This window comes from Phyllostomus discolor, chromosome 3, assembly GCF_004126475.2.
Source record: "Phyllostomus discolor isolate MPI-MPIP mPhyDis1 chromosome 3, mPhyDis1.pri.v3, whole genome shotgun sequence".
Lineage (NCBI taxonomy): Eukaryota > Metazoa > Chordata > Mammalia > Chiroptera > Phyllostomidae > Phyllostomus > Phyllostomus discolor.
In genome coordinates, this window is record NC_040905.2 from 48519040 (window position 1) to 48546168 (window position 27129).

The following is a 27129-nucleotide window of genomic DNA, read 5'->3' on the forward strand; positions in this document are numbered from 1 at the left end:
AAAGTATTATACAACAACCTTATGCAAGCCAGTTAACATTCATCTGTGTAGTTACTTCTCTTTTCCGTCTAAATTTTAATTTTCCCCCAAATCATCGTCTGTGCAGACAGTTGGAAGTCACATTGTCGGTCTCTAACAGTGCGTGGAGGTCAGCAGCTGTTGTTAGGTGGGGTGGTTTCTCTGTCACATTACCCCGGGGCCAGTCGTCAGGTAGTAGCCAGCACTCTGAGGAAGGCACAGCGGAGCAGACCACGTCCAGTTCCCTGCCACTGCATTTGCTGTCAAGCTATTTGCTTCCCAAAGATGAGGGTATGAACCTGTATAGTTCTCATGTGCAGGGACTTTGGAGACACACTGTCATGATAAATCCCTGTCACCAAGATAAGGCTAAAGTAGGTTCCTTACACTCTTATTTTAAGAAAGAAAAGGTGCAACTCAAAGAATTTCGTGGGTAAAAATTTAAATAAAAATGACAAGTAAATGTTTTATCATCTACTTTCCAGCTACCTGGAAAACTAGAACAATGATAGTAAATAGAAGTCTTACATGACATCATATACATTTGTCTAACAATAAAATGGCATTGGCTCCAAGGCTGCCTAGATGCCTCAGAGAATGTATTTCAGGCTCACAGGGACTCCCATTAGGTGGCAGACTTACTGACAGAGGTGAGCAGTGTGCCGCCCTACTCCTTGACTACTGCGTCTCCACCCAGTGCACACTCAGTGCTGTGACACAGTCCTCTGCACACACTATTTCTGACCCCCATTTCCTTTCTAGTCTTCACACCCTTGGAAGAACCTTTTGGAAAGGTCTTCTGTGGTAAAAATGGTAGATTCCAAGGAAAGATGACATAGAGTGAGCTATAAACACCATCCCCCAATTCTGCACACTCACTACTAGTACTTTGAAGCTGGAATCTTGTAAGATGAGAGCCTTTCAGCGATCACACTGATAATTGTCATAATAATAGCACCTCATGCTGTGAGTACTACAATGTGCCTGACTAAACACTAACAACTCATTTATTCCTTGTAACAGTCTTATGAGGTTGGTACTATTAGTATCACCATTAGAGAGATGAGGGAACTGAGGCATTAAGTTAGGTTACACGGGTAGTCTGGTGGAGCTGGGACTTAAATCCAGGCCATATGGCTTCAGGGTCCCCCTGCCCCTGGCATCATACTAGACTGTGGCTTTACTGCAAACCAAAGACTGGTTTCTTGGACAAAAGCATTTGTCCAGCTGAACAGAGGAAATTAAATTTACTCAAATGTTGGCATACTTATACCTGTGAGAGGTCAGAGAGCAAATGATGAACAGTTATCAAGTAAGAAAACCAACTATGTGGGAAAATATATTTGCCCATGGTACCTCGGACAAGGGTTGGATCTCCATCAAGAACTCACACTGCTCCACTGCAGGAAGACATAAAGCCCAATTAAAAAATGGGCAAAGGACTTGAAAAGATACTTCAAGGAGGACACACAGAGGGCCCAGAGACATATGAAAAGATGTTCAGCATCACTAGCCATCAGAGATGCAAATTAAAACCACAATGAGATACCACTTTACACAGGTCAGAATGGTCATCATAAACAAATCAACAAACAAGTGCCAGTGAGGATGTGGAGAAAAGGGAACCCCATGCACTGCTGGTGGGAATGCAGACTGATGCCGCCATGGTAGAAAACAGTATGGAATTTCCTCAGAAAACTGAAACTGGAACTGCCTTTTGACCCAGCAATCCCACTGCTGGGATTATACCCTAAGAACCCTGAAACACCAATCCAAAAAACCCATGCACCCCAATGTTCATAGCAGCACAATTTACAATAGCCAAGTGCTGGAAGCAACCTAAGTGTGCATCAGTAAATGAGTGGGTCAAAAACTATGGTACATTTACACAATGAAATGCTATGCAGCAGAAAGAAAGAAGGAGCTCCTACCCTTCGCAACACAGTGTGAATAGAACAGGAGAGCATTATGCCAAGTGAAATAAGCCAGGCAGTGAGGGACAAATGCCATATGATCTCACCTTTAACTGGAACATAATCAACAAAAGAAAAAAGCAAGCAAAATATAACCAGAGACATTGAAATTAAGAACAATCTGAGAGTAACCAGAGGGGTGGGGGGAGGGTTTTCAAAAACTATACATATGGACAAAACCAAGGAGGAGGGTGGAAGCAAGGGAGGAGGGTGGAAGCAAGGGAGGGAGGTGGGTTTGGCAGGGGTGGGGAGTAATGGTGGGGGAGAAATGCAGATAACTTTAATTGAACAACAATAAAATATTTTTTAAGAAAGAAAGAAAACCACAGGACTACAAAGGGATGGTGAAGCGATGAGGGGGAGGGGAAGGCTGTACCAAAACCAAGGGTCACCTATTGTCAGGCACACTGACCACACAGCAAGACAACAAAAAGATAAGTTCCATTCACACCTTCTCTTGCATTCCAAAGTGAGGGTTGCAAGCCTACTTGTTGCAACTTAGATGCCACTTTGGAATGGCTGCCTTTAGCCAAAGTAACCTTTAGAAAGAAAACCTAGTGACAAGGTCAGAACAACATAAGGTTTGCCATGATGTCCTCCTCTGCAGAGTGTGGAATACCTGTATGAGCAAAAAACTGCAAATCACAAAACTCATCAGATACCAGAGGGAAAAGATGTAAGCAGTGTTCCACTTACATTATAGTCTCTGCTCTGAGATTCTGTATGCTTGGGAACCTTCTAAAATTGCACACCCACCTACAACACACACACACAGACAAAACACCCTGTGTCCTCTCCAGCAGACACATGCGGCTGATCAAAGTCCAGCACTGACAACATTCTCACCCTCAAATTACATCCCTCCTCCAGCAGGTGAGGCCATTATCATTGCTCAACCACCTCACCTCCTTCAAGGAGCCTCCCTTAATTCACAGAGCAGAGCTGAAGATCTTCGTCTTTCCTGACCTCCTCCTGTCCCTGAATCTTTGAGCCATTATTCGTACACGGTAGGCTTGAGTTAATCCTGTATTAACAGACATCTGTTTGTCTCATTGTCCACGTGCAGGGGACATTGCTCTCAATTTCTGGCATCTGGCACTCATGAAGTCTTGCTCTTGGTCATACAGACACCGGGATGGTGGCCCTCAGGCCTCTGCTACCCAAGGAGAGTTCTGGTCCTCTGCCTCCCAAGCCCCCAAGCTGATCGGTATTGATACTCCAACCCACTTGACTTCTTCAGAGGCCAGGGCAGGGCACCAGCCTCAGTACTAAAATTTCTGTTAGCCATTCAGAGTCAGGAGTATTTGAATGGAATTTATAACTAAGAGTGATACAAAGTATTATAACATGAGTCAAGGATTTCTGCCCAAGAATTGCTACCTTTATTTATTCTATAACTTTGAAATCCCTTTGCCCAATAAAGTTTTTCAATTTTTAATACAAATTTATTCTGTAAAGCCCAAACAGACTTTGGTTTTAGTGATTGCCAGTTCTGAAATGACTCTCATTGGTTCTTCATAGGATGGCTCCATTATTTACACTGTAACTGGGTGGTCAGAGCCCATGTCAGAATTGAGACTTACCAGCATTTCCTAAATCCTTTACTCTTCAAATACCCAGAAACTTACAGCTGTGCTAGCACAGTGAACATAGACTTACTGAGCACCTATTATGTACATAGCAGGCCCTCTTCTGAACACCACGGATAAATCTTTGAAAAAAAGGCACCCCTGTTTGTATTCTAGAACAGTGGTTCCTCCACATGTCTGGATTCCATCCAATAGTACAACAGCCAGAAAAATGGGGCGGTGCTTTAACTCCGCTAATATAAGAACACTGAAAATAACCAGTGTCTCCTCTCATCATATATTTTCAACACCAGAAGGCTACAGAATGTAATCTAAGAACAATGGACAGTTCTTTACATTGAATTACGTTGAGCTCTATAAAATCTTTACTGTCCTTGTTTCTCTTGTATTTGCTGTGGGCTGGTGGAAACCTCAGCACAGGTGGACCCGCGCTTGTTCAAAAGACAGTAACTCCTGGGAGAGTGTCTACTGAGAGGCGGCCCTTGGGGGGGGGCCCTGCAGAGGGTGCCTGTGTTAGGGTGGGGGCCCTGTTTTAAGAATCACATTTGTTTACCATGTAAGTAGTAACAACGTACAGAGTAAGGAGGTTCTCTCTGTCTGGGTTCTCTATTTCTTTGGAGTCCAGTATCTAAACTTGTTTTTATTGTGCCTGGATTTAAAGTTTCAAGAGTTTATGGACAAGCTAGCCTGGGCTCAACTTTGATATTTAATAACTGTGCTTTTACAGCCAGGCCAAGAACTGGAGGTCAGAGGGTCCACTGGTAATGAAAGGGGTTTTCAGCAGATGACCCCAGTGTCTTTGTAGAGCAGATTATAGCTACATGTCAGTTTATTACATGATCAATAATGTTGGAGGTTTTGAACCAGAAGGATTTTCTGAGGGGAAGGAGAGGAAAAATGAAGGATCAGGAGTCAGTTTTTTAAAAATGTGTGTATTAATGCTCATACCGTCTTCCTGGAAGAGTCTAGTAGGGTATTCGTCTTCTACTAAAAACACTCCCATGGAATTAAAATTGGCAAGAAAACTCCTCTTCCAGGGTGGGGGCTGGAGAACAGATGACAGAGCAACGGAAAGAATTCTTTGGAAGACAATCAGAGCACAGCTGTCATAAAAAGATCTCACAACCACGGCCTCAAGAGGAAGTTTCTGTTGTAATTACTCTGAATTAGTGACCGTCAGTTAAGAATGGTCAGATGCCCTTAGAATGTGTGGAGAAACAACTGACAAGAACTACACATTTCTGCCTCGTGGAAGCCTCCCTACATCTGTCTCAGCAGTGACTCATGTTTATGTTCAAATGACTTCACTGACTGTTTCTACAGCCTTAATTCCTAACTGGAAAAATGCATCCCAACGAACCAGTGTAGCCAGGTTATTCTTTCCCAGGAGTTAGTGATAAAGTTTTGCTTCGCATTCCAAGTGAGAGGCTGTTTTCTGAACTGTTTATATGCAACTGGGAGGAATTTATGAAACATTTTCTTGATAAATTATTCATCTGACATGTAGGGTTAAAAAGGTGCTCCTGCTTGACTTTAACCAAAATTACATTGATAATTCAAAATAAGCTGCCAAAATAAATAAAATGCAGTATACAGTAGAGTAAAAGGCACAAAAAATTTTAGTTACTCAGCTATGAAATATTCAGGACAATCAGTAGATTTCTTTCCTGCTGAGGTCTTGGGGTCCAGATAACGCTAATTCCTGCAACGAACCAGGTGCTGTCTTTTCAACAGGAAGTTCCTGTGGTTAGCCCTGAAATGTGGAACACAGCCACTGCATTTCGGTTTGAAATTTTTAATATTAGCTTCATTTGCTCAATATGTGTATTTTAGATTGCATCTGTACTGAGGCTATCTTTAAAAAGGAAAAGAGATTGCTAGCCATTTAATAAAGCTACTGAGAATATTGCATGCAGTAATTGAACTTACAAATAGGGTTGCCTACGCTCTTCATAGGAGATGCAGGTTACTTTTGAAGCAGCATCACAGCTTAGCATACCATCATTGCATTGAGCTCTGAACTCCTGTGTAAGTATGCAGAGCCACACGTAAGCGATTATTTGTTAATGGAATCTGAACATAGATCATCCATGACTCTGTGATAATTTATGGCTACAATTGAGTGGTTATCATGGCAAGCCACTTTCCACATTTTATTTGCACATCAATGGCTATATCTGAATTTTAAGAGAGTTACCATTTTCTTCTAGATTTTCCAACTGATTCTTTAAAAATAGATCTGGTCCCTAGATTTACTTAAATTAGTGTCTTGTTGATCCACTTGCTTTTAGACAGTAGTTTTTTATCTAATGATACAGTTGAGTTCTTTGTTCTCTTTATACATAATGATATGCATGCATATTTTTTTTTGCTTCTGTAGGGTAGTTTATGAAAAATTACTCTAATACAGATTTGGGAGTAGAAAATCAAGAATTTGTAGACCTGAGTCTACAGATTTTTGCACTTAGTAGGCATTCAATAAAAACTCCTCACATTGAAATTTAATTCTGGCTGCCTTAGAACATTTCTACATTCTTTATTTTTTACCAAAGGATTACTAATGGTTGATGAATTCATAAATGTGTCATAACCAGTAGTGTTCTTACACTGATTTAGACACAGAACTGTCAGAACCGACTCCGGCGGAGGCATTACCTGTCATAAATCGGAATGTCTGGGGAAGTTTCCATTTGATGGTCAAAAGCTTCCAGTGCCGCCGCCTCAGGAGGAAGAAAAGCAGGAGATGCACCCTCTCCTTTCCTCATGCCTTTTCTCTGAGGATATTTTGAAGTTGGGTGACCTTCTCAGAGAAGGCCAGGTGGACTTTTCAGGGGTAACTTAATGGGGCAAGGTCCCTGTGAAAGCCAGAAATCTCTTCCCCTTTCGTTAGGCTTTCCAAGCCCCTCTGCTGATTCCTCTCCCCTCCACAATGCCCCAGCTGTCTTTGTGGCCTGGGAGTGAACGGGTAGGGCACAGGCTAAGTCAAAGTGGTTGTTGGGACCACGTTGAGTTGTGGTTACTTTCTTGATGCTAAGGTTATTTTTCACCCTGTGAAAAGCAGCAATCAGAATACTAAGTCCTGGGTAGCGATCAGGGTATATTTCATACGCCTATCCATACTTCCCCAGACATTCCGATTTATGACAAAGCAATTCCACAAGCAGCGAAGGCAAAAGCCCTCCACTCTTCTTGAATTCTTCTCCTGTTATTCCCTTCCTTTTCCCTTCTTTTTTCATATTGTTCTCCATCCTCAATTATTGCTCACTTCCAAGAAAAGCTGAGTCTGCACACACCAGGCCCTGAGCTGCCACAGCAGGGAGCAGTCCCCACGCGCGCACTCTGTGCCCCCACCCGGCAGAGGCAGAGCTCAGCCCCACGGCAATCTGTCTGAACGGACCTGGGGAGCAGCTTGCTGGAGCAGTCCTGCTGGACTGAGGCGGATGTAGACAGATAGAGGGCTGCAGGGAGTAGAGAGCATGAGAGCCAAGCAGACACAAAGAAGCAAACACGCACGTGAGGGGAGACTGGACGACAGCAGGCGGCCAGGCCTGGCCTCCCATGAGCTAGTTCAACCCTCGTGGCAACCCCAGTGGAATAGTCCACGCCAGCACAATGAGCCAAATCCTGAGCTCATTGTAATGGCTTCTGTCCCAAACCTGAGTCACTGGGGATTCCACAGAGTTCTGAGAGAACCCTTTATGCATTTCCAAAAACAAACTGCTTGATGCTGTCATGGAAAACCTGGATCTTTGCATTCTACGGTTTCACTATGGATTACATCCAGGTCACAACCTAAGGAAGACAGCTGGCAAAAGCACCCTGCTGGCCGATTACCCAGCTTTTGTAATGAATCCCAGAAGGCTGTGAACTGATGTGTGTTTTTGGCTCTGCCAAGTCCTGGGCGAGTCCTCACCAATGAAGACCAATCAGCCTGTGATTTATTCTGCAGGGGAGCCTGAGAAGCCACCTGCAGTCAAGGCTCAGCTGTGCCTCCAGAAAGGAAAGCAATGGAGAATGCGTATGTCCAGGGGAAGAGGGTTGAAAGAAGTTCTTTGCTTCCTTGTCAGTTCAAATGCTAGCTTCTGCTTCAGTCACACCAAAGTCACGGGACTGCTCTATAGCCTTCGGCCCCAACACGGGCAGGCTTTTAAGGGGCCAGGGAATAGCACTAGACAGCACAGTCATGGTTGATAGAACAGGGCCAATTCCAAAGATCAGAAAAGACACTCCTATTCCTTAGAATGCAGCAATTCTAGGGAGCATAGAAAATATACTAAAACTTGCCAAGAAAACCAATATTTTAATTATCGTATATAGCTACCACTTATTATTTGCTATGGGCCAAGCCCTGTGTTTAAGCCTTTCTCATATATTATGTATTGTAATTTAATCCTCAAAACCACCCTGAAGTATGTGCTACTTTTATACTCATTTTGCAAATGAGAAAACTGAGGCTTAGAGAAGTGAGGTCAATTTGTCAACATTTCACAGCCACTTTAAGGTGCGGCCAGGACCGACCCAGGGCCAGGTGAGGCTGGAACTTTTCACTGGTACTGGGAGTGGGTGTGGAGCACCAAGGGCGTTCATGCACCAGGGTTTCGGAGCATCAGCTGGGTGCCTGCCTAATGGGCCCCGAAAGCAAACCCTGCTATCTGGGTCAACGCAACAGGAAGAGTTGTGCTGTATTACTACTATTTTTTAAGTAACCCAGATCTTGAGATTTCCACTAAAGACACAGATTCTTTCACACCCGGCTTCTAAAATCAAAATGTCAATATTTCAATGATTCATTTTTTTATAGACGATAAAGGGATATAACACCTGTGGCCTATTCTTTAAAATTAGGTGTAGTAAAGGTATATGCTTACAATATCTTGCAGTTTTTCATCCAGTTGCATATTACAAAACTGCCATTTTTGCCAAAATGAAAGTTGTTAGAATAAACAGTCTGAGTATATTTCCAAAGAGTATCCTTTTGTTGCTCTAGTAATAGCCTCCTTTCTCACCATTTGTTTCGGTGTGGACAGCCTCCAGGCAGGGCTGAGAGAAAGGGGGCAAGGGGAGAGGAAAGAGCGATGCTCACAGCTGCAACAAGTCCTTGGCGAGGCTGGAGCTGACCAGATGCTACTGCAGATTGGCCAAGAGGATGGAAAGCAAGTCAGCTGCTTCAGCCACACAAACTTTCTCAGCTACAGATTCAAGGACCACGGCTGTCATTTATTTTGGCTTGAACTGCCTGGTGTGGAACCCACGAGGGAGAAAGAGCCCACTGATTATCCCTTACAGACAGACGCCTCCCTGCAACCCTAACATGAGAGTTGGCTGACTAGTGCTTAGTCCTTTCCCATGATTCCTTTTTTTTTTTTTTAAGATTTTATTTATTTTCAGAGAGAGGAGAAGAGAGGGAGAGAAACATTGACTGGTTGCCTCTTGTTCACCCCCAAATGGGGACCCAGCCCGCAACCCAGGCATGTGCCTTGACAAGGAATCGAACCAGCAACCTTTTGGTTCGCAGGCCGGCACTCAATCCCCTGAGCCACACCAGCCAGAGCTCCCATGATTTTTTCTCAGGGATGCTGCACAGCTGGAAGGAGAGAAGCAACAGCTTCTCCTGTACTTCAGTGGGCCCTAGAGAGACAGATAGTCTGAGCATACAGGAATCTCTGCCTCCTGCCAATTTAAAATTTTGAGTAATTTCAGACTTTTTAATATCCTATGTGTACACATGGGGAACATAAGTGGTGAGGGTGGGGAGAAAGTTAAGATTTCTTTTAGAAAATCTAAACTTTGGAAAAGACATGTGACCAACAGATTTGCACCCAGAGTATGCTTCTACTTTTTTCCTCCTCAACCCTTCTTCCCAGAGGCCTGATGCATAGAGACAGAGAAAAAAAGAGGAAGAAAGACGAAAAGAGAGAAGTCAGAAATAACTTACTGGAGTGTGTGAACAATACTGAAGACACGTACTAATCTTGCCACTTCTGTGAAGTAGCAAACAAGAGCACCAAAAGGTGTGTTGGACTAACCTGCTTTCTTAGAGGTAGAATTCACTGGACTAAACACCTTATTAACAGCTGCATGCAAACAGTCTTCAGGATGGAAGGGTGTCCACACATGGCTTCCGCCTGACCATTAGACAGGCTGTGGTACTGTGGCCCAGGATGGCCACCCCATACTGTAGATGTCCACTGATGTGCTAGAAGGCACCCTTTCTCAGGGTGACAAACCCATTCCACCTGCATACCAGCATATGATAAAATTCACCATAAATGCATGGGAAATTGCCCCTCTAGTCAACCAGAACTCTTCAACAGGGCTAATAAATTGTGTGCTGACTTCCCTTCATCTGTGTGTTCATAATGACTTTCTAAAAGCCTTTGGCAGTACTTCTCCACGGAAGTTCGAGGATGCGCAGGTGCGCACACGCACGGGCCGCGGAGGCGCTGTGTGTCAGGGGCACTTCTCCGACAAGACGGAGGAGTGGGCTTTGAAACCCACCTTCTTTAACGTTTCTGGGAGGCAACATGACAAGCAGAAGGGGATAAACTTCAGATTTCACAAGTGAGTCAAAAAGGGGACAATGAGTGTCAAAGAATCAACATCTAAGATTATAAAGGTCAAATTTTCCAGTCTCCTATTTTTCAGAAGAATTCCAGGATGCAGAGAGGTGGTGCATTTATCTCAAGTAAAACTTCAAGTTAGTAGCAACGCTAAAAATTAGAATCCTGGCTTCCCAAATTCTGTGACCGCCTGTGGGTGTCGGGGTCATCCCTGGTACGGCTCAAAGGGACGGGATTGTGAGGTGTGCCCTGAGCGTGTCCCCCATGCAAACAGACCGGGATTGTGCAGCAGGTCCTCTGCCATTTCTCTGAGCCTATTACCCTTCTTCCACCCACATACACACATGTGCACCCCCCTGTCCCCGGGCAAGATGTGAGGAACGAAAAACATCTTATCAGCTATTTGGGAAAAAACCCAAAACTCTTGTTTGATCTGTTTCCTTGGAAGCCAGCCCTGCTGAGCTCAAGAGTTTGCTATAAGGCAGACTAGAGGGAATTCATTTAGCTGTTTCTTCACAAGCCCGGACACCAGTCTCAGTGTCTGTCCTCACTGCCGAGGGGTTCTGTGTGTGTGGCTTGTGCCCTTCAGAAAGGCTTGTAGGTGGTTACTGCTTCTTCTGTCAGAGTTCAGGTTAATAACTAACTTGGTTATGATTGTTTGAAAAATCAGAAAGTCTATCCCTCTGCTTCCTTGAGGATGTCTTCACTGCTGTGTGTGAACTTGTGTGCACACACGCACGTGCTTTTCCACCCTCTAGAACATGCCCCTTGAGCCTAGGCAGACTGCTCCCCCACCTCCCCTTGGTTCAGTATCCACCTTTCACAGCCACGTGGCAAAGCCCATGAAAGAACTGGTGGCCTTGGAGGCTTTCTTGCAGCCCACAGCCTCCCATCCGGATCACTATGAAGAGCTCATACTTTTCTCTCCACTGATTTCTAACCAGTTCATTAGTGAGAAATCCCTGGAAAGTGGAAGTTAGTTTACATTTTCTCATTTGCATAGAACATTCAACAGGCTCCAGGAAACAGCTTAAACCAGGACATTCAAGTCGGAGCAGTTGATACTAATCCCAAACCTGCTTCTTCCCCCACCAAAGCTGAAACCATCCTGACTGTGCCTGGGGCTGACAGCCTGTGGCAACTGCCAGGGCTCCTGAATGATATCTCACATGCACATTCCTTCTGCACAGAGTGCTCACTGCAGGTGGGACCCAGCTCTCTGGTGGATGCACTGCATGGGAAGCATGCTTTTAATTTAGTGGGAAAAGCAAGCAGGAGTAGTTACTCCAATAAAACCCAACAACTTAGAACCAGAGGAAATAGTGATGAAGAGGAGCACGTGAGAGCAGACAACAGACACCTCTTTCAGAGGAGGGTAAAACGGAATGGGGAGTGACCAGGGCAGGACGCTCATGTTGTTGAGAATACTCTTTCCAAAGTCAACCTCACCAGACAGAAGAGGGTCTTCAAAACCATCAATAAAGGAGTAAGCAAGTGTGTGCCCTGCACACGCAGAGCCCATCCTGTTCTCGGGCCCCTTCCCTCTCCCTCACACACTTACCTGCGATTCCTTGCAACAGCCCGCAGACGTTGAAAATACTTTTCTTCATAATGCTCTGTACACACATGGTGAAGACAGACACCAGGGCCACTGTGCAGAGGATGAAGATGCCGAAGGCCAAGAAGATCGCTGTGGCCTGCCAGAAGCCACTGGCAATCTCACCAAAGTTCTCAGCGTAGGGCCCACACACTGTCACTTGCGTGGCATTCTGCACCCTGGACTTGCGGATGCAGCGGTTATAGATGCCCAGAGTGGGGTGGTAGGGCTCCGAGGGGCCGCTCAGCTCATCGGGCTGAGCGCTGCCGCGGGTCTTGGGTTTTCCAATCAGCCAGACTTCGCTCATGAAGGCAATGAGCTCTGCAAAAGCCACCACAATACTCAGGAGGGTCCAGAGCATCGAGCGACAGGTGACAATGACATGACACATATTGGTGTTCGAGGCGGAAAAAGAATCAGAGGAATCCACGGGTTACTAATAAAAGAAGCCGGTGGGGAAGGAGGTACAGGCGGCCTCGGAAGGCAGTCGCTGTTGGGGGGCACTCACTCCCACAGCCGGGGGCTCCTTTCTCCCAGCCTCTGGGGGCGCCGTCTGGGTGTCATGCTGCCATGTCGGAGCTCGGGAGCCTGGCCTCCAAAGCCTCACCTACTGGAGAAAGAGAGGCGTCGGTCAGCAGCGCCAGGCCCCGCCCCTGCAGCGCGGCGCCGGCAAGGCAAGTTTGCCGGCCCCAAACCCAAGTGTGAGCTCTGGCTGCCCCGCGGCCACGGAGGTGAACCGCCCCGCGCAGCTGCCCTTAAGGCAGCCTTCCACTCCCACAGCTGACCCTTCCCGCCCAGGCTGCCCGCAGGTCCCCGCAGGAACTTGCTGGAGCAGATCCTGGTCCCCAGCCAGCACGCAGCCCTTCTTAGCGCATTTGTTGGTCTCCTTTGTTTCCGGGTCTCCCTTTCCATACTCTTACAAATGACTGGCGGTTCTCTTTATCTCCAGGCAGCGGCAGAGGACTCCCCTCCCCCCAACCGCACCCACTCCAGGGCCGCCCAACGGTACAGGGGCTCCAGCTCCATCACCTTTTTAGAACAGCACAGGGTTCCAGACAGATCTAGATATAAATGGCAGTGAACCATCAACAGACTGGATACGCGTTTTTAAAGTTTATGGGGCTTTTTGCTGGCTGTTTTGATACCAGACCAACTAAGTTTTCAGACCAACTAAGTTTTGAAAAAAACTTACACCAAGTTTTTGCTTAACAGTAGAGAGCAGCAACACCTAATTTTATTCCTGGGAATCAAATTACTAGCAGGGACATAAGAGAATTTGCTTCATAGGTAAATCAGAATATAAAAAGAAACAATGCCATAAAAATAAAATAACACATTGCTCCCCAGACTTATTTTCATACATTTCCCAGAGGGTCACTTTTAGACGAAATAAACTGTACTAATTAAAATGCAAGAAGAAAAAAACTCAGAAGAAGAGTTATAACTTAGTCACTTGGGCAAATTAGTCATAAATAACCGATGACTGCACAGCTTGACCACTGAGTGGACTTGCTGACAACAGAAACTTGCCTGTGAAGAATGAAGTGTCCCAATTCATCACACGTGCCTCTGCCTGGGCTTCCAGTCACCCCAGGTCTGGAACTCAACATGCCCATTGTTTCTGGTCTCAAAAGGACTCATTCTGTTCCCAAGGACAAATGGCTTCATTCCCAGAGGGCTTTGCTCCAACAGCTCAAATCTCCTTCAGAGGGGCCTGAACCCTGAAAATGGGCCACGGCACTCATCGGCAGCCCCCTTTTCTGCCCTCTCTCCAAGGTCAGGAAGAACTGCACAGTTCACATCTAACATCTGGGCACATGGCTCTGTTCTGAACAATTAGATCTCATGAACCCAGGTCATGTCAACTGCGTAAGAACTACAAAGAACCTGTAGCATGTTGGCAGCAGGGTACGGCAGGGAGTTAGGGAAGATGGAGGAAGGTGGGGAAATAAGAAAGCTCAGTGTCAAAGTTCCTACCCCATGCCGGCAGATATCTAGTGAGAGAGTACTTATCTCATAAAACACCACACACTTAAAAGTCCTCATACCACTGTAGTTATACAAGATGCTGTTCTGGGAGGAGGGGGTGTGTTAAAACTGCAAGAGTTTGGAAGCCACCGTGGTCTGGGCTCCAAATCCAGTTGCACCACTGTCTGGACACGTGATGTCTAACTTCTCAGAACTCAGCTTCCTCATCTGCCAGATGGGGACAGTAAGGGCACCCTGCCTCACAGTATTGTGGGGAGTAAACAAGAACCTGTTAAAGCACCTTGCTCAGCATGGGACACCGTGAATGCTCAATAACACCAACTCCTTTTCCTGGGGAGCTTTTCTCCTAACATGGAGGACACTGGTCAGACAGCAGTTTAACCCATGGGGTTGCCCAGCAGATAACAGAAACTGAGCCATTACATGCAGAGGAGGGTTAGGCACAGGCTATTTAGAGATGAATGAGGTCACTCGTATCTAAGCCTCCCTGGTGGGCTTTCAGGGTGGGATCCTGGTCTGACTTCCTGCTTCCCCACTCCCTGACCAGCTGCCAAATTCAACTGTGGAAAATAAATGAGCATTAGGCCAGAAGTATAGTTCACTCCCACTCACTTGTTGCACCCCGCCTCCCCAAATATCACCACACAGAAATGCCTTTTGAAGAAAAACTTACCAATACAAAAGAGCTTTGGAGGAGACTGTTTATAATGAAAATGACCATTTTGAGTAAGAGCAAGAAATCAAGCCATGAAGACTCCTGGGGAGTCCCCAAGAAGCACCCACCCACCTGGCTCATGCACACTTTGAGCCAACAGGTGGAAGGCCCAGTTGTTAGGAGAAAATGAGGCTTCTACAGAGCCTTCCAATTTGATTAGAAAACCAATTTACTGGTGTGCCCATCCAGTCTCCATCCCTGCCCCTCTTCTGTTTAATGGCAATTTTTCAATGTGGTGGAGAGGTTTTATATTGAAACCTCTCCATATTTGCCCCCCTGTAGAACCTCAGGACTCAGCTACAACCTCTCAAGTGACTAGGATGTTACTAAATATGCCAAGTGCCCACTGTTTGGGTCAGCGAGTTCTGCTCAGAGCCAGGAATGCAATTAGGTTGCAACTTTGAAGAGAAAGGATGTGAAACTTCAAAAGGGAAGATGGCACACACAGCCTCAGCAAAATGGTCAATGCCAAATTTAAGGCAGGATTATTTAGGAACTTACATATTTAAGCTTAGAATATATAGTTCACTGACCATTTGTGCTAAAGCAATCCCCCATCCACTGTACTGAACTCTTACATCCATGCCACAGTGGCTAGAATGAGGCTTTATTCTTCTTTGTTTGGTCTCCCCAGCTAGTTTGCTAATCACGACTCTAAGAGAAACAGCCAGGATATACGAGGCTGACTGACAGAAACTGAGCATCCAAAGAAAGTCCTCGGGTCAGAGGACCACAGGAAACCTGGAAACAGAGCACAGAAAAGGGCTCTGGCATGGTCTGCATCCTGTACAGTGTCCCAGTTTGGCCACATCCCCTGTGCAGGGAGGGGTGCCTGCCTGCTAAGACTGCATCCGTATCAACAGGGAAACAGATCCTTGTCAGAGATCTTGTTAACCACAGGGATCCGGGCACGGAGTTCCTTACATGGAATCCACTCCTATTCGGGGTTAATTCCTGCTTCTGCAAAGCTTGCTTAATAAGAACAGGCCTTCACTGACATCCCATATAAAAGTCTTCTACCCAATACATTGGCTACTCAATACATTTCCCCTCCAGGACACCTGACTTTTACTACCACCACCTCTCTGGCGGTGGTGGATAATATGGAGAGCCTCCTAACTTTCAGAAAATGATGCTATGATTGTCCTAATGATCCACTGGGTAAAGCCTCCCAGTAAGTAATAAGGAAAAAACCCAAACAAATGAGAATTCTGCAGAAACCCACTCGTTTCTGGCAGTAACACTATAGTCAGAAAATGGACAACAGAGGAGTTGATGAATGGTTGGTCCACGGGGTCGATTATATATGTGTTCGCCACAGAGCCCTGATACTTAAAGAAAGGTGGAGGTGCTGCACAGAGCTGGACCAGTCCGGTGATGTCCACCACCACGGGACCCTCCCTTTGGCAGCTTCCTGCAGTCGGTGAGAAGGGAAGAAAGTGCACGTGAGGAGAGCCACCCAGTGCCAGCTGGCTAGGAGATTCCCGAACGGGAAATGGGAGCCAAGCTGACGTCCACCTAGAAAGGCGGAGGTGAACCCTAACGCACTTCAATCAAAGCTGCATCAGAAGCCTGCCCTGCCCACTCTTACAACAGCAGCACAGCTGTCAACGAGGCCGTGACAGACACAGTGAAGGACACTACCTTGCTTATTCACCTGGGTTCTGTTTTCCACCTTGGTTATTAAAATTTGCGAACACAGGTGTAAGTTGAAAAGAGCAGACAATGAACACCTGGACTGAGCATGGCCAGCACTCTGCCAGGTCTGCTCTGCCCCTCTGTGGCGTGTGTGCACTCACAGTGACACACACACGTGTTGTTTCTGGACGGTTTGACAACGAGACGCAGATGTCTTGACACGCCACCTCCAAATACTTGAGCATGCATCTCCTAAAAATAAGGACATTTTCCTATAAAACCACAATAAAATGAACACACCCAAGAAAACTGACAATACTTCCCTTATAGTCAAAGCCGAGTACACACTCAAATTTCCCTACCCAGCATTTTTATAGCTATTTTCTTAAAACCATGACGCAGTCAAGGCTCATGCATTGCATTTGGTTATGTGTCTTTAGTTTCTTTTAGTCAAAACAGTCCTTCCGACTCTAATTTGCCCCTTGTTGTCTGCACTTTTCCGTGACACTGACTTTTTTTTAAGCTGCCAGTCCAGTTGTCTTAACCCAACAATCTGGGTTTGTCTATTTCCTCACGAGCCATTTAAAATTGTTCTCTGTGCTGTTTGATAGAAGCTAGAGATTAAATCTAAAGGCTATTTTGGATTCAACTTAAATATTTTTGGGAGAATCCTTGGTAGATGAGATGCTGTGTAATTCCTGCTGTATCATATTTGGGAGGAATATGACTGGTGCTGAATAATCCTTCAGAATCAGAATAACTCTACATATTCATACATATACATGCATACATTACGTGTGTGTGTGTGTGTGTGTGTGTGTGTCTGTCTGTTCATCCATCCATCTATCTATCTATCTATCTATCTATCTATCTGGAACAACATGCACAGGGTCCTCTCAGGTCCTAAAGAATCCGAATTATTGTGAGGAAGTGGTTGGAAGGCTGGTCTGGACAGGATTCTGTTTTCTGAAGAGCTTTTTAGGTGGATTCTGATACCACAGTTGAGAAGCTCTGTTCTGACAGATGCTATCACAGAAGCTAAAGAAGTCCTTAACCAAAGGAAATTTGCTTCCAAGAAAGGTTTGCTGTGTGTTCTTTGAAATGGAGCCACATTTTATATATAACTTACGAAAACACTGAAAACTCTGCAGGCCTAGGAAGGGAGCTACAACGTAAAAGAGGCAGCCCTTCCTGGGAGGATTTACGTGAAGCCAGAGAGCGCGGGTTATCGCGATGAGGAGAGATCTGTGTGACAAGAAGGAAGGGCCTTCCTTCCTCTAACTTGAGAGTCCTTCTTTTTATTTTTATTTATTTTTAGGAAGATTTTATTTATTTATTTATTTATTTATTTTTACAGAGGGGAAGGGAGGGAGAAAGAGAGAAGGAGAAACATCAATGTGTGGTTGCCTCTCACGTGGCCCCCACTGGGGACGTGGCCTGCAACCCAGGCATGTGTCCCGACTGGGAATCGAACCTGCGATGCTTTGGTTCACAGCCCGCACTCAATTCACTGAGCCACACCAGCCAGGGCAAGAGTGCTTCTTTTTAAAAAGGACCAACCTGCGCTGCTGATCCTTCTGTCCAGCCTTGCTCTCTGCCCACCCCTCAGCCAGTGTGGAGCGGGCAGCAGGCACTGGGCTGAGCCATGGTGGAAAATGGCTCTCTCCCCAGTGCAAGTTGGGGCGGCAGCATTTTAAGAGCTTTGTAAACAGGCCTGGGATCAGTCTCTGCTTTGCCACAAAACAGTTGTGTGTGCTTCGGAGGCTATTTCTGTTTAACCTTGGCCAGCCTCAGTTTCCTCATCTGTACAATAAGGCCAACAGCATCTTGCTCACAAGGCTGCCATGAGGACTAAAGGAGAAAGTGTCCGTAAAATAATCGGCGTAGCTTACAATTTATTGTGCCCAACATACGTTAGCTATGATTAATCATTATCACATAACTAGCTTACATTATTTGTGGTTGGGTAAGGAGTCAAAAATATTAACTCCTATTAGCAATAAATTTACTGCATTGATGCATGTGGTCCAAATAATCAATACACTTGGAAGAAGAATGTCTCTTGCTCCTCGTCACTGGCAGTTTCTTGGCTGATGCCTATTTTCATTATCTCCGTCCCCTCAGATATATTTAGGGCACACGAAGGTGCCACCGGTGCCTCCATCCTATGCCCTCTGGAGGAGACGAGGGCTAGGTAGGAGAACGTTTGCCCTTTTGCTTTCCAGCTGGAAAGCGCTTCTCGGGTGCTGTTGCCTAAATGTGGTCCTAGGACCACCTCCTGTCCCTTAGGAGGACCTAAGTCAGCTGTTTAAAAAAGCTGAAGTTCTTGGTCCCCCACACTGAATCACACTTTCTGGGGCATTGCCAGAAACTGCATTTTTAACAAAACCCCAGGAGAGTCAGAGTGATGTTTCCGAGTCAGTCAGGAGGAAGGAAGCATCAAGGGCCATGAGGGGGCCTGCTCCAGGAGTTGCTGGGTGCTGGGGAGGGAGGGGTAAAGGGAAGACTCGGAGGGGAGTGTGGGCCAATTCATCAGGATAGAGCCAGACCACCTGTCCTCAGAGCAGCTCTTGAGCCACGCAAGTCACAGGGACCAGCGACTCTGCAGGGAAACCAGCTGTTTCCCCAGCTCACGTGTTGCCCAATACCCCCCCACCCCCGCCCTGGGGAGCATGAAGGAGCTACCCATACATTCGGGACCCTCTCTTTCAAGCACAAAAGCAGCTTTTGAATCATAGGGACAAGGCTGAGATGAAAAGCTCAGCACTTTGCATGACTTTGTTAAAAAATCAGCTACCAAAAGAGGTTTTAAAAACTTTCATTTGCCTTGGCCACCCTCTGAAATACACTGGCTATGGAAATGCAGGCATTCCGGAAGACGATATTCAAGAAGAGGGTCCCAATGCACAAATAATCATATTGTTCCTTGCATTACAGTCTCAACGTGCTCAGTGCCTCTTGTTTATTGCCAACATCCATGCCGTGATCTCCGTAATAAACCCCTTTCCTCCAGACTCTCCAGGGAAAACTCTCACGAGTGGTTCTCCATCAGAGCCCATTTTGCCTCTTCTCCACTCACAGGGTGTGGGGTGTGGGGCTACTTGGGTTTAGTGGGTTGAGGCCAAGGCTGCTGCTTCCACCCCACAGGGCACAGTCAGCCCCCATGGCAACACAGTGCCTCCCCTTCAAGAGTGAAAAACCTGATCTGGAAGCTTCCCGCTGAGGGCAGTTTTTACATTTGTAGGAGCAACCTGAAACATTTCTAAAACCTTTACATTTCAACAAGGTCTATTCTAAAGAGTAAAGGCATATTCTCTAATCTGGATGGACATTCACAGTATTTACTAAATCAAGTACACCGTTAGTTGTTTTCCTGAAAGCTTTCTAAGGTGTCCGTGCTAATCTGTACGTCCGGGATGGCTGGCAGGACTCGGAATCCGACTTGTCAGAGCAGACGGGCCCTCGGCCCTGCTTCTCCTGAGGTCCCAGCAGCTTCTCTGAATCACAGACGGAAATCAGCTTTTGTTCTTCATAATCTGTTCACTTCATCTCTCCACACCTCAGAAAGCACCAAGTTTGGCCACTTTGCCTTGATTTCTCTTGAACGTCCCTCCCCCAGAGCTGGGCTAGCCACTCAGTACACACTCAGGTGGCCTTGGCCACTCAAACTGTCAGAGAATCTCAAGAACTTACCGAGTAGACTTATGAAACCTCAGGCGTCCCAGCGACTACCTGACCCAGCCTGGCTCCCCTTGACTCACAAGGGGCTTCTCTCTCCCCTTGAACGTGGTGGTCTCTCTAGGGCAGCAAGGTCCCAATTCTCCAAACCACCTGAACAAGCCTCTTTCTTTCTCAGCCTGATGCACCCAGTGAGTTCCCGCTTGTTGTCTAGTTTGTTCTTTATCACTGGTCCAGGCCAGTCGTACATGGTGCCCATTCCCACTGCTCCTTGTCCGACCAGTCTGCTTTCTGAGCACCTGGTTTCTAGAGGGTCGTTTTCACACTTCCATCCTGGGGCACCAGCCTCAAGGGAACAGGTGCACGCCTCTGGTCTTCATGGCTAAAAACTGAGCTATTCTTTTTAAGATTTTTCAAGCCCATTTATACATTTTATAACTTTTTTCTTTCTACAAACGCCATCGTCTAAAAATCATGAGGTCGCAAGTCTTTCTTTGCATGCTGTTTTGCTTCTGTTGGACTGGGGGAGCTGAAAATCCGAACGCTGAGGTGGATGCTGAAGTCTGCCGTAGTCCGGATCCCGTAAGCCAGGGCAATATGCCTGTGCTCTGGACATACTATGGGGTCAAAAGGTTTTATCACTTATTTAAATGATAAATAGATGGATAGGAACTTGAAGAGTTGCCTTTTACTGTAATCATTTTATATACTTTTAAACAAAATGTATGTTTCACATTCTTAATGAATTCTGTGATATCTGGTGAAGTATGTCTTAAAATAAGCCTCAGTCATCTTTTCAGGGTCATTAAGAAAGTATAGAGTTTTAATAGAGAAAAGTGTCAAAGGGTGGAAAACAAAGAACTTGTACATAAAAATCAAGATACTCAATTTCCTACTTCACATGGAGGGGGGATTCCCAATGCCTTCTGTTCCAGTGACTCAACTGAGATCAGCAGCCCTTAGAGGACGGGCTTCTGGCTCGTCCAGGACAGCTGGGCAGCCCCGGCCCGCGCTGGGCGGTACCCACGTCCCTTCTCCCAGCAACTGCAGGCTTTCCAGTCCCTGCTGCACAGAGGCGGAAAGAATAGTTGCCTGTTCACAAGATACAATGCTGCCAGCCAGGTTCCCTTCCAACAGCTTAAGAAAGCGCAAACGTGATAAATGAATGGAGAGGATTATGCCACCTGTTATTTCTGAGTGAGTCTCACAAACCAATAAAACACTCAAAAACCCAAGAATCAACTAGAACAAGAGGCCCTCCTTACTGGAAGCTTCTGGGAAAGCTCTTATAGAAGACTGCATTATTCTTTCAAATATTCTGTCCCTCCTTGAAGGAGGGTTATGTTTTTCCAGCCCATTGACATCAGGCCTGACCAGGGGACTTGCTTCTGCCAATACGTGCCATTTCCGAGGAGAAGACTTATGAGCTGGTGCTTAGTTGTCCGGCTCTCTTCCCTTTCCCTGGAGATCAGAAAAGTCGCAGGCAGAGACCTTTCCGCTGGCCGGGGTCCCGAACAACACGAGCAGAGGCACTGTCAAGCCCTGATGCACAGACGTGTGTGGGTGAATAACCAAACCTCTGCTGCCAGTGCTGAGATTTTAGGGTCATAGCACGGCCCGGACTCTCCTGAGGGCTACAGCTTCTGGTAGAGTCAAAGTGCCTGCCCATCCGGCCTGTCTCTCTTTGGTGTCGGGTCCAATTCAGTGTCACCACCCCCTACCACATGCATGGCAAAGACCTTGAAAGTAAACAATAATAAAAGTTCTCTGGGGTCACACATTAAAAGCTTAGCAACTATCAGAAGCATTCACTGAACAGTCCAATGGGGGTAAGCTGCTATGATAAAGGTTTTGCTCTCTTAATATATTTATTTTAGGCTTAATGACTGGAAGTACTAAGAAATAAGAAAAATCCCATTTTGCAAAAGAGGACATCAGAAGTGACTCACAGCAGCAGCTGGCAGAACCACTGTCCATGTCAGGCCTCGTACCAAACAGTCCTGACTCACTGGAGCTGTCTGCTTCCCTTTCTCTGCTCCTGCGTCTTCCACCCCAGAGACCCACAGCTACCTCCAGCAGCCACCCGTTAGGACTGCAGCTAGGGAGTCTGTTTCTAACCAGCACAGGAAGAGAGATCTGAGCTTTGTCTAAAGGAGAAGAAGCTCAGTCAGCTGGCAGCTCAGGAGACACCTCCAGGACCAGCTGGTACCAGGTGTTGGCACACAGCAAAGGTGCAGGGCTGCCAGAGGCCTGTCTCCAACGTGGGGCAGGCCAGGTCTTTCCAAAGGACGGAGACCGCAGGGCTGGGGTGAGGGAATCCTCTAGCAGAGGGGAGGGGGCAAGACGTCGTGGGAGAGAACGGGAGGATGACTGTGGGCGAGAAGTAATGGCAGCCAGGATGTAAACCAGTCAAAGCAGAGAGCGTGAAATGCGGCATCAAAGCTTCCGGCACAAGGCAGAAGCTGTGAGCCACAGGAGCCAATCGGCCATGACCACACTTTAAATCTTTCACAGAGTCTCCACCGTGGGGACTGGAATATTCCTTCTAGAAGTAAGGTCAGCGCAGAGTTGAAGGAGGAGAGCGTAGCATTAGGGTGAAAAAGGGTGGCTTTTGTGAAGAAGACCTTCGTCATCAGCACATGAATATGTCTGTCATGTTAAAACTGAAAATTTTTTTAATTTTTATTTTTCAATTACAATTGACAATACTACTTATGTTAGTTTCAGGTGAATGGCATGGTGGTTAGACATTTACATAATTGTATGAAGTGATTTCCCTGATAAGTCCGGTGCCCACCTGGCGCCATCCAGAGTCATTACAATATCACTGAGTGTGTGCCCTGTGCTGTGCTTCACGTCCCCGTGACTATCTGTAACGGCCGATTTGTGCTTCTTAATCCCTTCGCCTTTTTCTTCCAGCCGCCCATCTGGCAGCCATCAGTTTGCTCTCTGTATCTGTGAGTCCGTTTCTGGTTGTGTTTGTTCCTTTTGTTCTCCAGAGTCCACAAAACTAAAGTTGTGCTAAGTTAGGTACCGCCTCCTTTTGAACAAGTCACTTAAAAAGACCAGCAATATGACATCATTTTATAAACTCAATAATTAATACTAAACAAAAATGTTCATCTGGAAATAGTCAGAGGTACTTTAAAAATGGCAAAAAAAGTTCTTCTTGCACCTCACCTGGCCCTGAACACTTGAACCATTAACGCTACTGACAGAAGTCAATGGGAGTGGTTCATGTTAAAGTCGCCCTCAGTGCCAAGGTTCCACGCAACCATAAAGGAGGTGGCACGTGTACACAACAGAACCCACATCCCAGAGTGGCCAAGCGGACAAGCTAGTGAAACTCCAGCCCAAGGACTTCCAGGGTGGGGGCAGGGAGGCAGGGCAGGTGCAGCTTCCAGCAGCGACCTTTGCCCAGGGTTCCCATTAAAGCAAACACTCCCAGCACGTCATGGAGCTCCGAGAAGCCCTGGGGTTCGCTTATAGGGCCTTCACAGGGGTACAGGATATCATCCTTGAACTAGGCCTAATTATGCAGGATAATCCAGAATCTTAAAGGCCAACAGCCTAATGTAGGATTTGCTCAGGGCCAAAACAACACTAGTCGGTGCTGACTACCTTAGGAAAAAAAATTCTATGTTCTCACCGAGGTCACTTCTCTTTCTAACCAATATTACTAAGCAGTAGTGGAAGTAAGAGTTTCTGAATAATTTCAAGTAAGAGGCCAAAGTCTATTGTAGACTATGTTCATATTTCTAAAAGCATCACTGAAAAGTTCAATTTCACTGGGTATTTTGTTTTGTTCGTTAGCTTATTTATTTACTTCACTCACACTGATGCCAGCTTTTCACAACCAAAACCACACAACCCGCAGCCCTATGGCTGGAACCGCCCTAAGGTATGTGAGCACGGCACACACCGCCTGAAGGCCGGCGAGCTCAGAGAAGGATTGGAAAACGGCCTCACGCACGTGCATCAAACACATACATATGTATGCAGCAAAGAACTGAATGCACAAAGTGATGTGTGCAAGCATGGCTCTTTATAACTTAGTTTATGTATCAAAAATGTCCCCTCTCTAGTGCCTTATTTCTCTTATATACTTAAAACCCATGAAACACTGCATGATCAGGATGGCACGCAGACATATATATACACACATTTGTAATTGTAGGTTTTTTTAAACATCTAAAAGTCAGCAAGACAGATTTGTATGCTGGAGCTACACTCAGTTCATTAAACACTATCAGTGATTTCATAGCCAGAGATCAAGTTACTTAGAGGTTTTCAACTCTCCCTAATGAGAACTGCAATTTAAAAACCTGTAGACAGGTTTAAACTTTCATCTATCAACTAGAAGAATTCCCGTGATATTTAGGATTCAAACTGTGTTTTGCAAACAGACAAGCTTAGGTGTCATTCCCAACAGGACACACACTCTTCGAGGAAAAGCAAGTTCAACGTACAGGTTCTAGGAGGTTCAGATACTTGCAGACACAGAACCACCCTTAAATGCAGACAACAGTCTTGGCCTGCGTCACTGAACTGGCCTAACGACTCGGGAATGTCCCAGGCAGGAGGAGGGGGCCCAGTGAGCTGTCCTCACTGCAGCCTAGATGAAGTCCACGCAGAAAGTTCAAGACGGTCAGAGAAAACCCTGTTCTGGAATTCTGAACGCTTGCACTTGTTCCTATGATTCAATACTCCCTTTCTGGAAAAAGGGACTTACTGTTACAGCTGCTAACAACAGTGAGGCATAGTAAATAGAGACAAAGTTCAACTGGGCGTCTCAGAAGAGCGTGTCCCAAAAGACCAAGCCACTTGAAAACAAAAGCAAAATCACTGGGAAGGTGGTGGTGGGGGGGCGGGGAGAAATGGCTTCAGGTCCCCTTCCACAAGGGGAGACGCATCTCTGACCCCCTGTTCCCCTGCTTCTCAACTGTCAGGGCTGCCAGACAAGGCTGCTGAAGAGGAAATCCTTCCAGGTTCATGGACATCTAGTGCTATGGCCTCCTGGTGCCACTGTGGGCTCCTGCCACCATCCTTCCCAACATGTGCCGGGCCAGAGCAGGTGACTCACTGAGAAGCCCCACAGCTCAGTGAGAGAAAGGTGCAGGGCGAGAGAGCCAGGGGGGAATCAATGGGCGGTGGGGGAGGGGGACAGACTGTGATTCAGTGTGGTAATAAAAAGGAACACCCTCGGGTGCTGACACATGCTTCTCTGAACTGACAGACTTCTCAGACTTCTTCTTTACAGCGAACAGCTTCTCACAGCCCCCGCCAGCGCAGGCCTCCGGAGAGAACACCCACACACGGCAGATGCTGATCCGCATCCCGAGTGCCGAGCTCTCCCGTGAGCAGGGTGGCTCACAATTCTGGGTCCCAGTGTAACACATGGGCCCATCAATGTAGTGGAGGAGGTCTCTCACCCACAGGATGACGGCGAACTCCAATAGCCGCCCTCTGGAGGATGCTGCCATACCCGCGGCTCCCCCTCCCCAGACCAGTGAGCTCACCCAGAAGGGCGGCATCGGGGAGTGACTCAGTCTGCAGCCAGACTGTCTGGATTTGAATCCTGGGTTCCACCACTTCTGAGGGGGTGACCTTAGGCACCGATGTGCTCCTGCACCACAGTTCTCGTGTTTGTCAGATGGGTACCGACACAGCTGACTACACGGGCTTGTTGTGATGACCAATTAAGTTAAATAAATAATAAGCTCAGAACAGTGTTTGGCACATGTTAAGTACTCCACTCACATAGACGACCCTTCCAGGGACAGCATCCGGCCTCCCCAACCCCCACCCACATCAACACAGCCACTTCCGAGGTCACATCTCTGGCATTGCCATTTACAGCCTCCTGTTCCAGGGCCCACCTGGCATATGGGCAATTAGCTGCACCTTCAAACGCCACTTTTCTCCATGTAGAAGGAGGCCCGTGCAGAATGGGCACACAGTGGAGCAGATCTGCCTTCAGTGCTACCATCCTGCCGGACCATTAGCCAGCTCCATGGCTTTGGACAAGAGCTGACCGGAGTGGTAGTGGTCCCAGCACCTACCTCACAGGGTGACACAGGGTCACCAAGGCTGTGCATGTAAAGCAAGGCATAAATGTAAGTACTCAGTGGGTGACAGGAATCAATACTAGTATTACTGTAGTGGTTAACATTTATTTTCTGTTCTTGAAGGTCTGTTAGTCTCCACATGCCCCCCCCCCACTCCACACATACCACCACCACCACACTCGCCTTCTAATACCATTAACTCACTACAGTCTGAAGTTTGTCAAATGGCAAAGTCATACGTGGGGCGGGGGGTGGGGGGGACACCAGACAGGAAGCAGAGAAAGTGTGGGTTCTGGTCTAGGCTCTCAACTAACTGGCGTGTGACCACGCACACCCACCTTACAACTGCTTTGGCTTCCGTGCCTGAGGTACAAAGAGAAAGGGGAGGATCTGCAGATCAGCACTGTCACTTTCAGGTCCCAAAACCAGTCATTTCAAGCACATGACCACTGTTTATCACTTTCTCCCAGACCGGGGCTCCCCCCGGAGCAGGTGGCTCTGCAGGACCTATGCCTCTGGGTGGATGGGAGACAGGAACAGCCCCGTGGGTTCTGAGGAATGCCGGGTGCAGAGGTGGAAGAGGTCTTACCAGGGGCAGGAGGCATGCCCTTGGGCCACGATCAAAGGGCCTGGACTAGACCAGCTCCCTCTTCTCATCTTTTTTACTGTGGGGAGAGAACCCACCTCTAACCCTTCACTTCTGGAGTGTCTCTCATTTTAGTAACACAGTAGAGCAGTCCCCATTCCAGTCCTTCCTCCAGGCCTCCGTCTTCCTTGGCATCAGAGACGGACCCAGCCATTGCAGAGCCCTCACTCAGTTCTGAAAACCCATGCTCCTACAAAGGGTCCGTCCTTCCTTCCTTAGATACTTTTGCTTCCTATTCTGGACAAGTGAGATGCTTGATCGTGAAGAATTTCATAGCCATATGCCAGAGGACACAGTAAAACACAAGTTTTAATAATTTTTTAATGCAGGGTGCCAACTGGTGAACAAAAGCATCTCCGTGGGAGTTCTGCAGTGGGAGAGGCCAGCCACGCGAGAGAGTCCTTTGTAAGTGCTTTGGTTTCAAGCAGGAGTCAAAATTCATATCCCTTTTATTTTAAAACATGAACCACACGAGACTGTCCCATAAAATTACTGTTTGCTGCTGCTTATTCTCGCTCCTCGGTGAATTCAGTGAAGTCCAACAGCGCAGCTCTCTCGTCAGTTACCCGTGGCCCCAGAAGGCTGCTCTGCGCCTACCCAGGGGCACTTATTTCTGATAACTGTTCTTATTACCGATCTAATAAAATGCCTTGTTTTG

At 46.8% G+C, this 27129-nt stretch overlaps 1 protein-coding gene across 6 annotated transcripts in view; it reads right to left on the bottom strand.

Annotated features, from left to right (window-relative positions):
* Window positions 1–27129, bottom strand: part of LHFPL2 (LHFPL tetraspan subfamily member 2) — a 147506-nt gene that overhangs the window by 12360 nt on the left and 108017 nt on the right. For 5 of the 6 annotated variants that reach the window (XM_028516114.2, XM_036020454.1, XM_036020450.1 and 2 more), the window contains one exon: window positions 11702–12347. In XM_028516114.2, coding sequence (XP_028371915.1) covers window positions 11702–12128 — 427 coding nt within the window. In that variant the 5' untranslated portion in view covers window positions 12129–12347. The remainder of the gene's footprint in view (window positions 1–11701; window positions 12348–27129) is intronic. The other variant, XM_028516104.2, reaches the window with a different exon arrangement.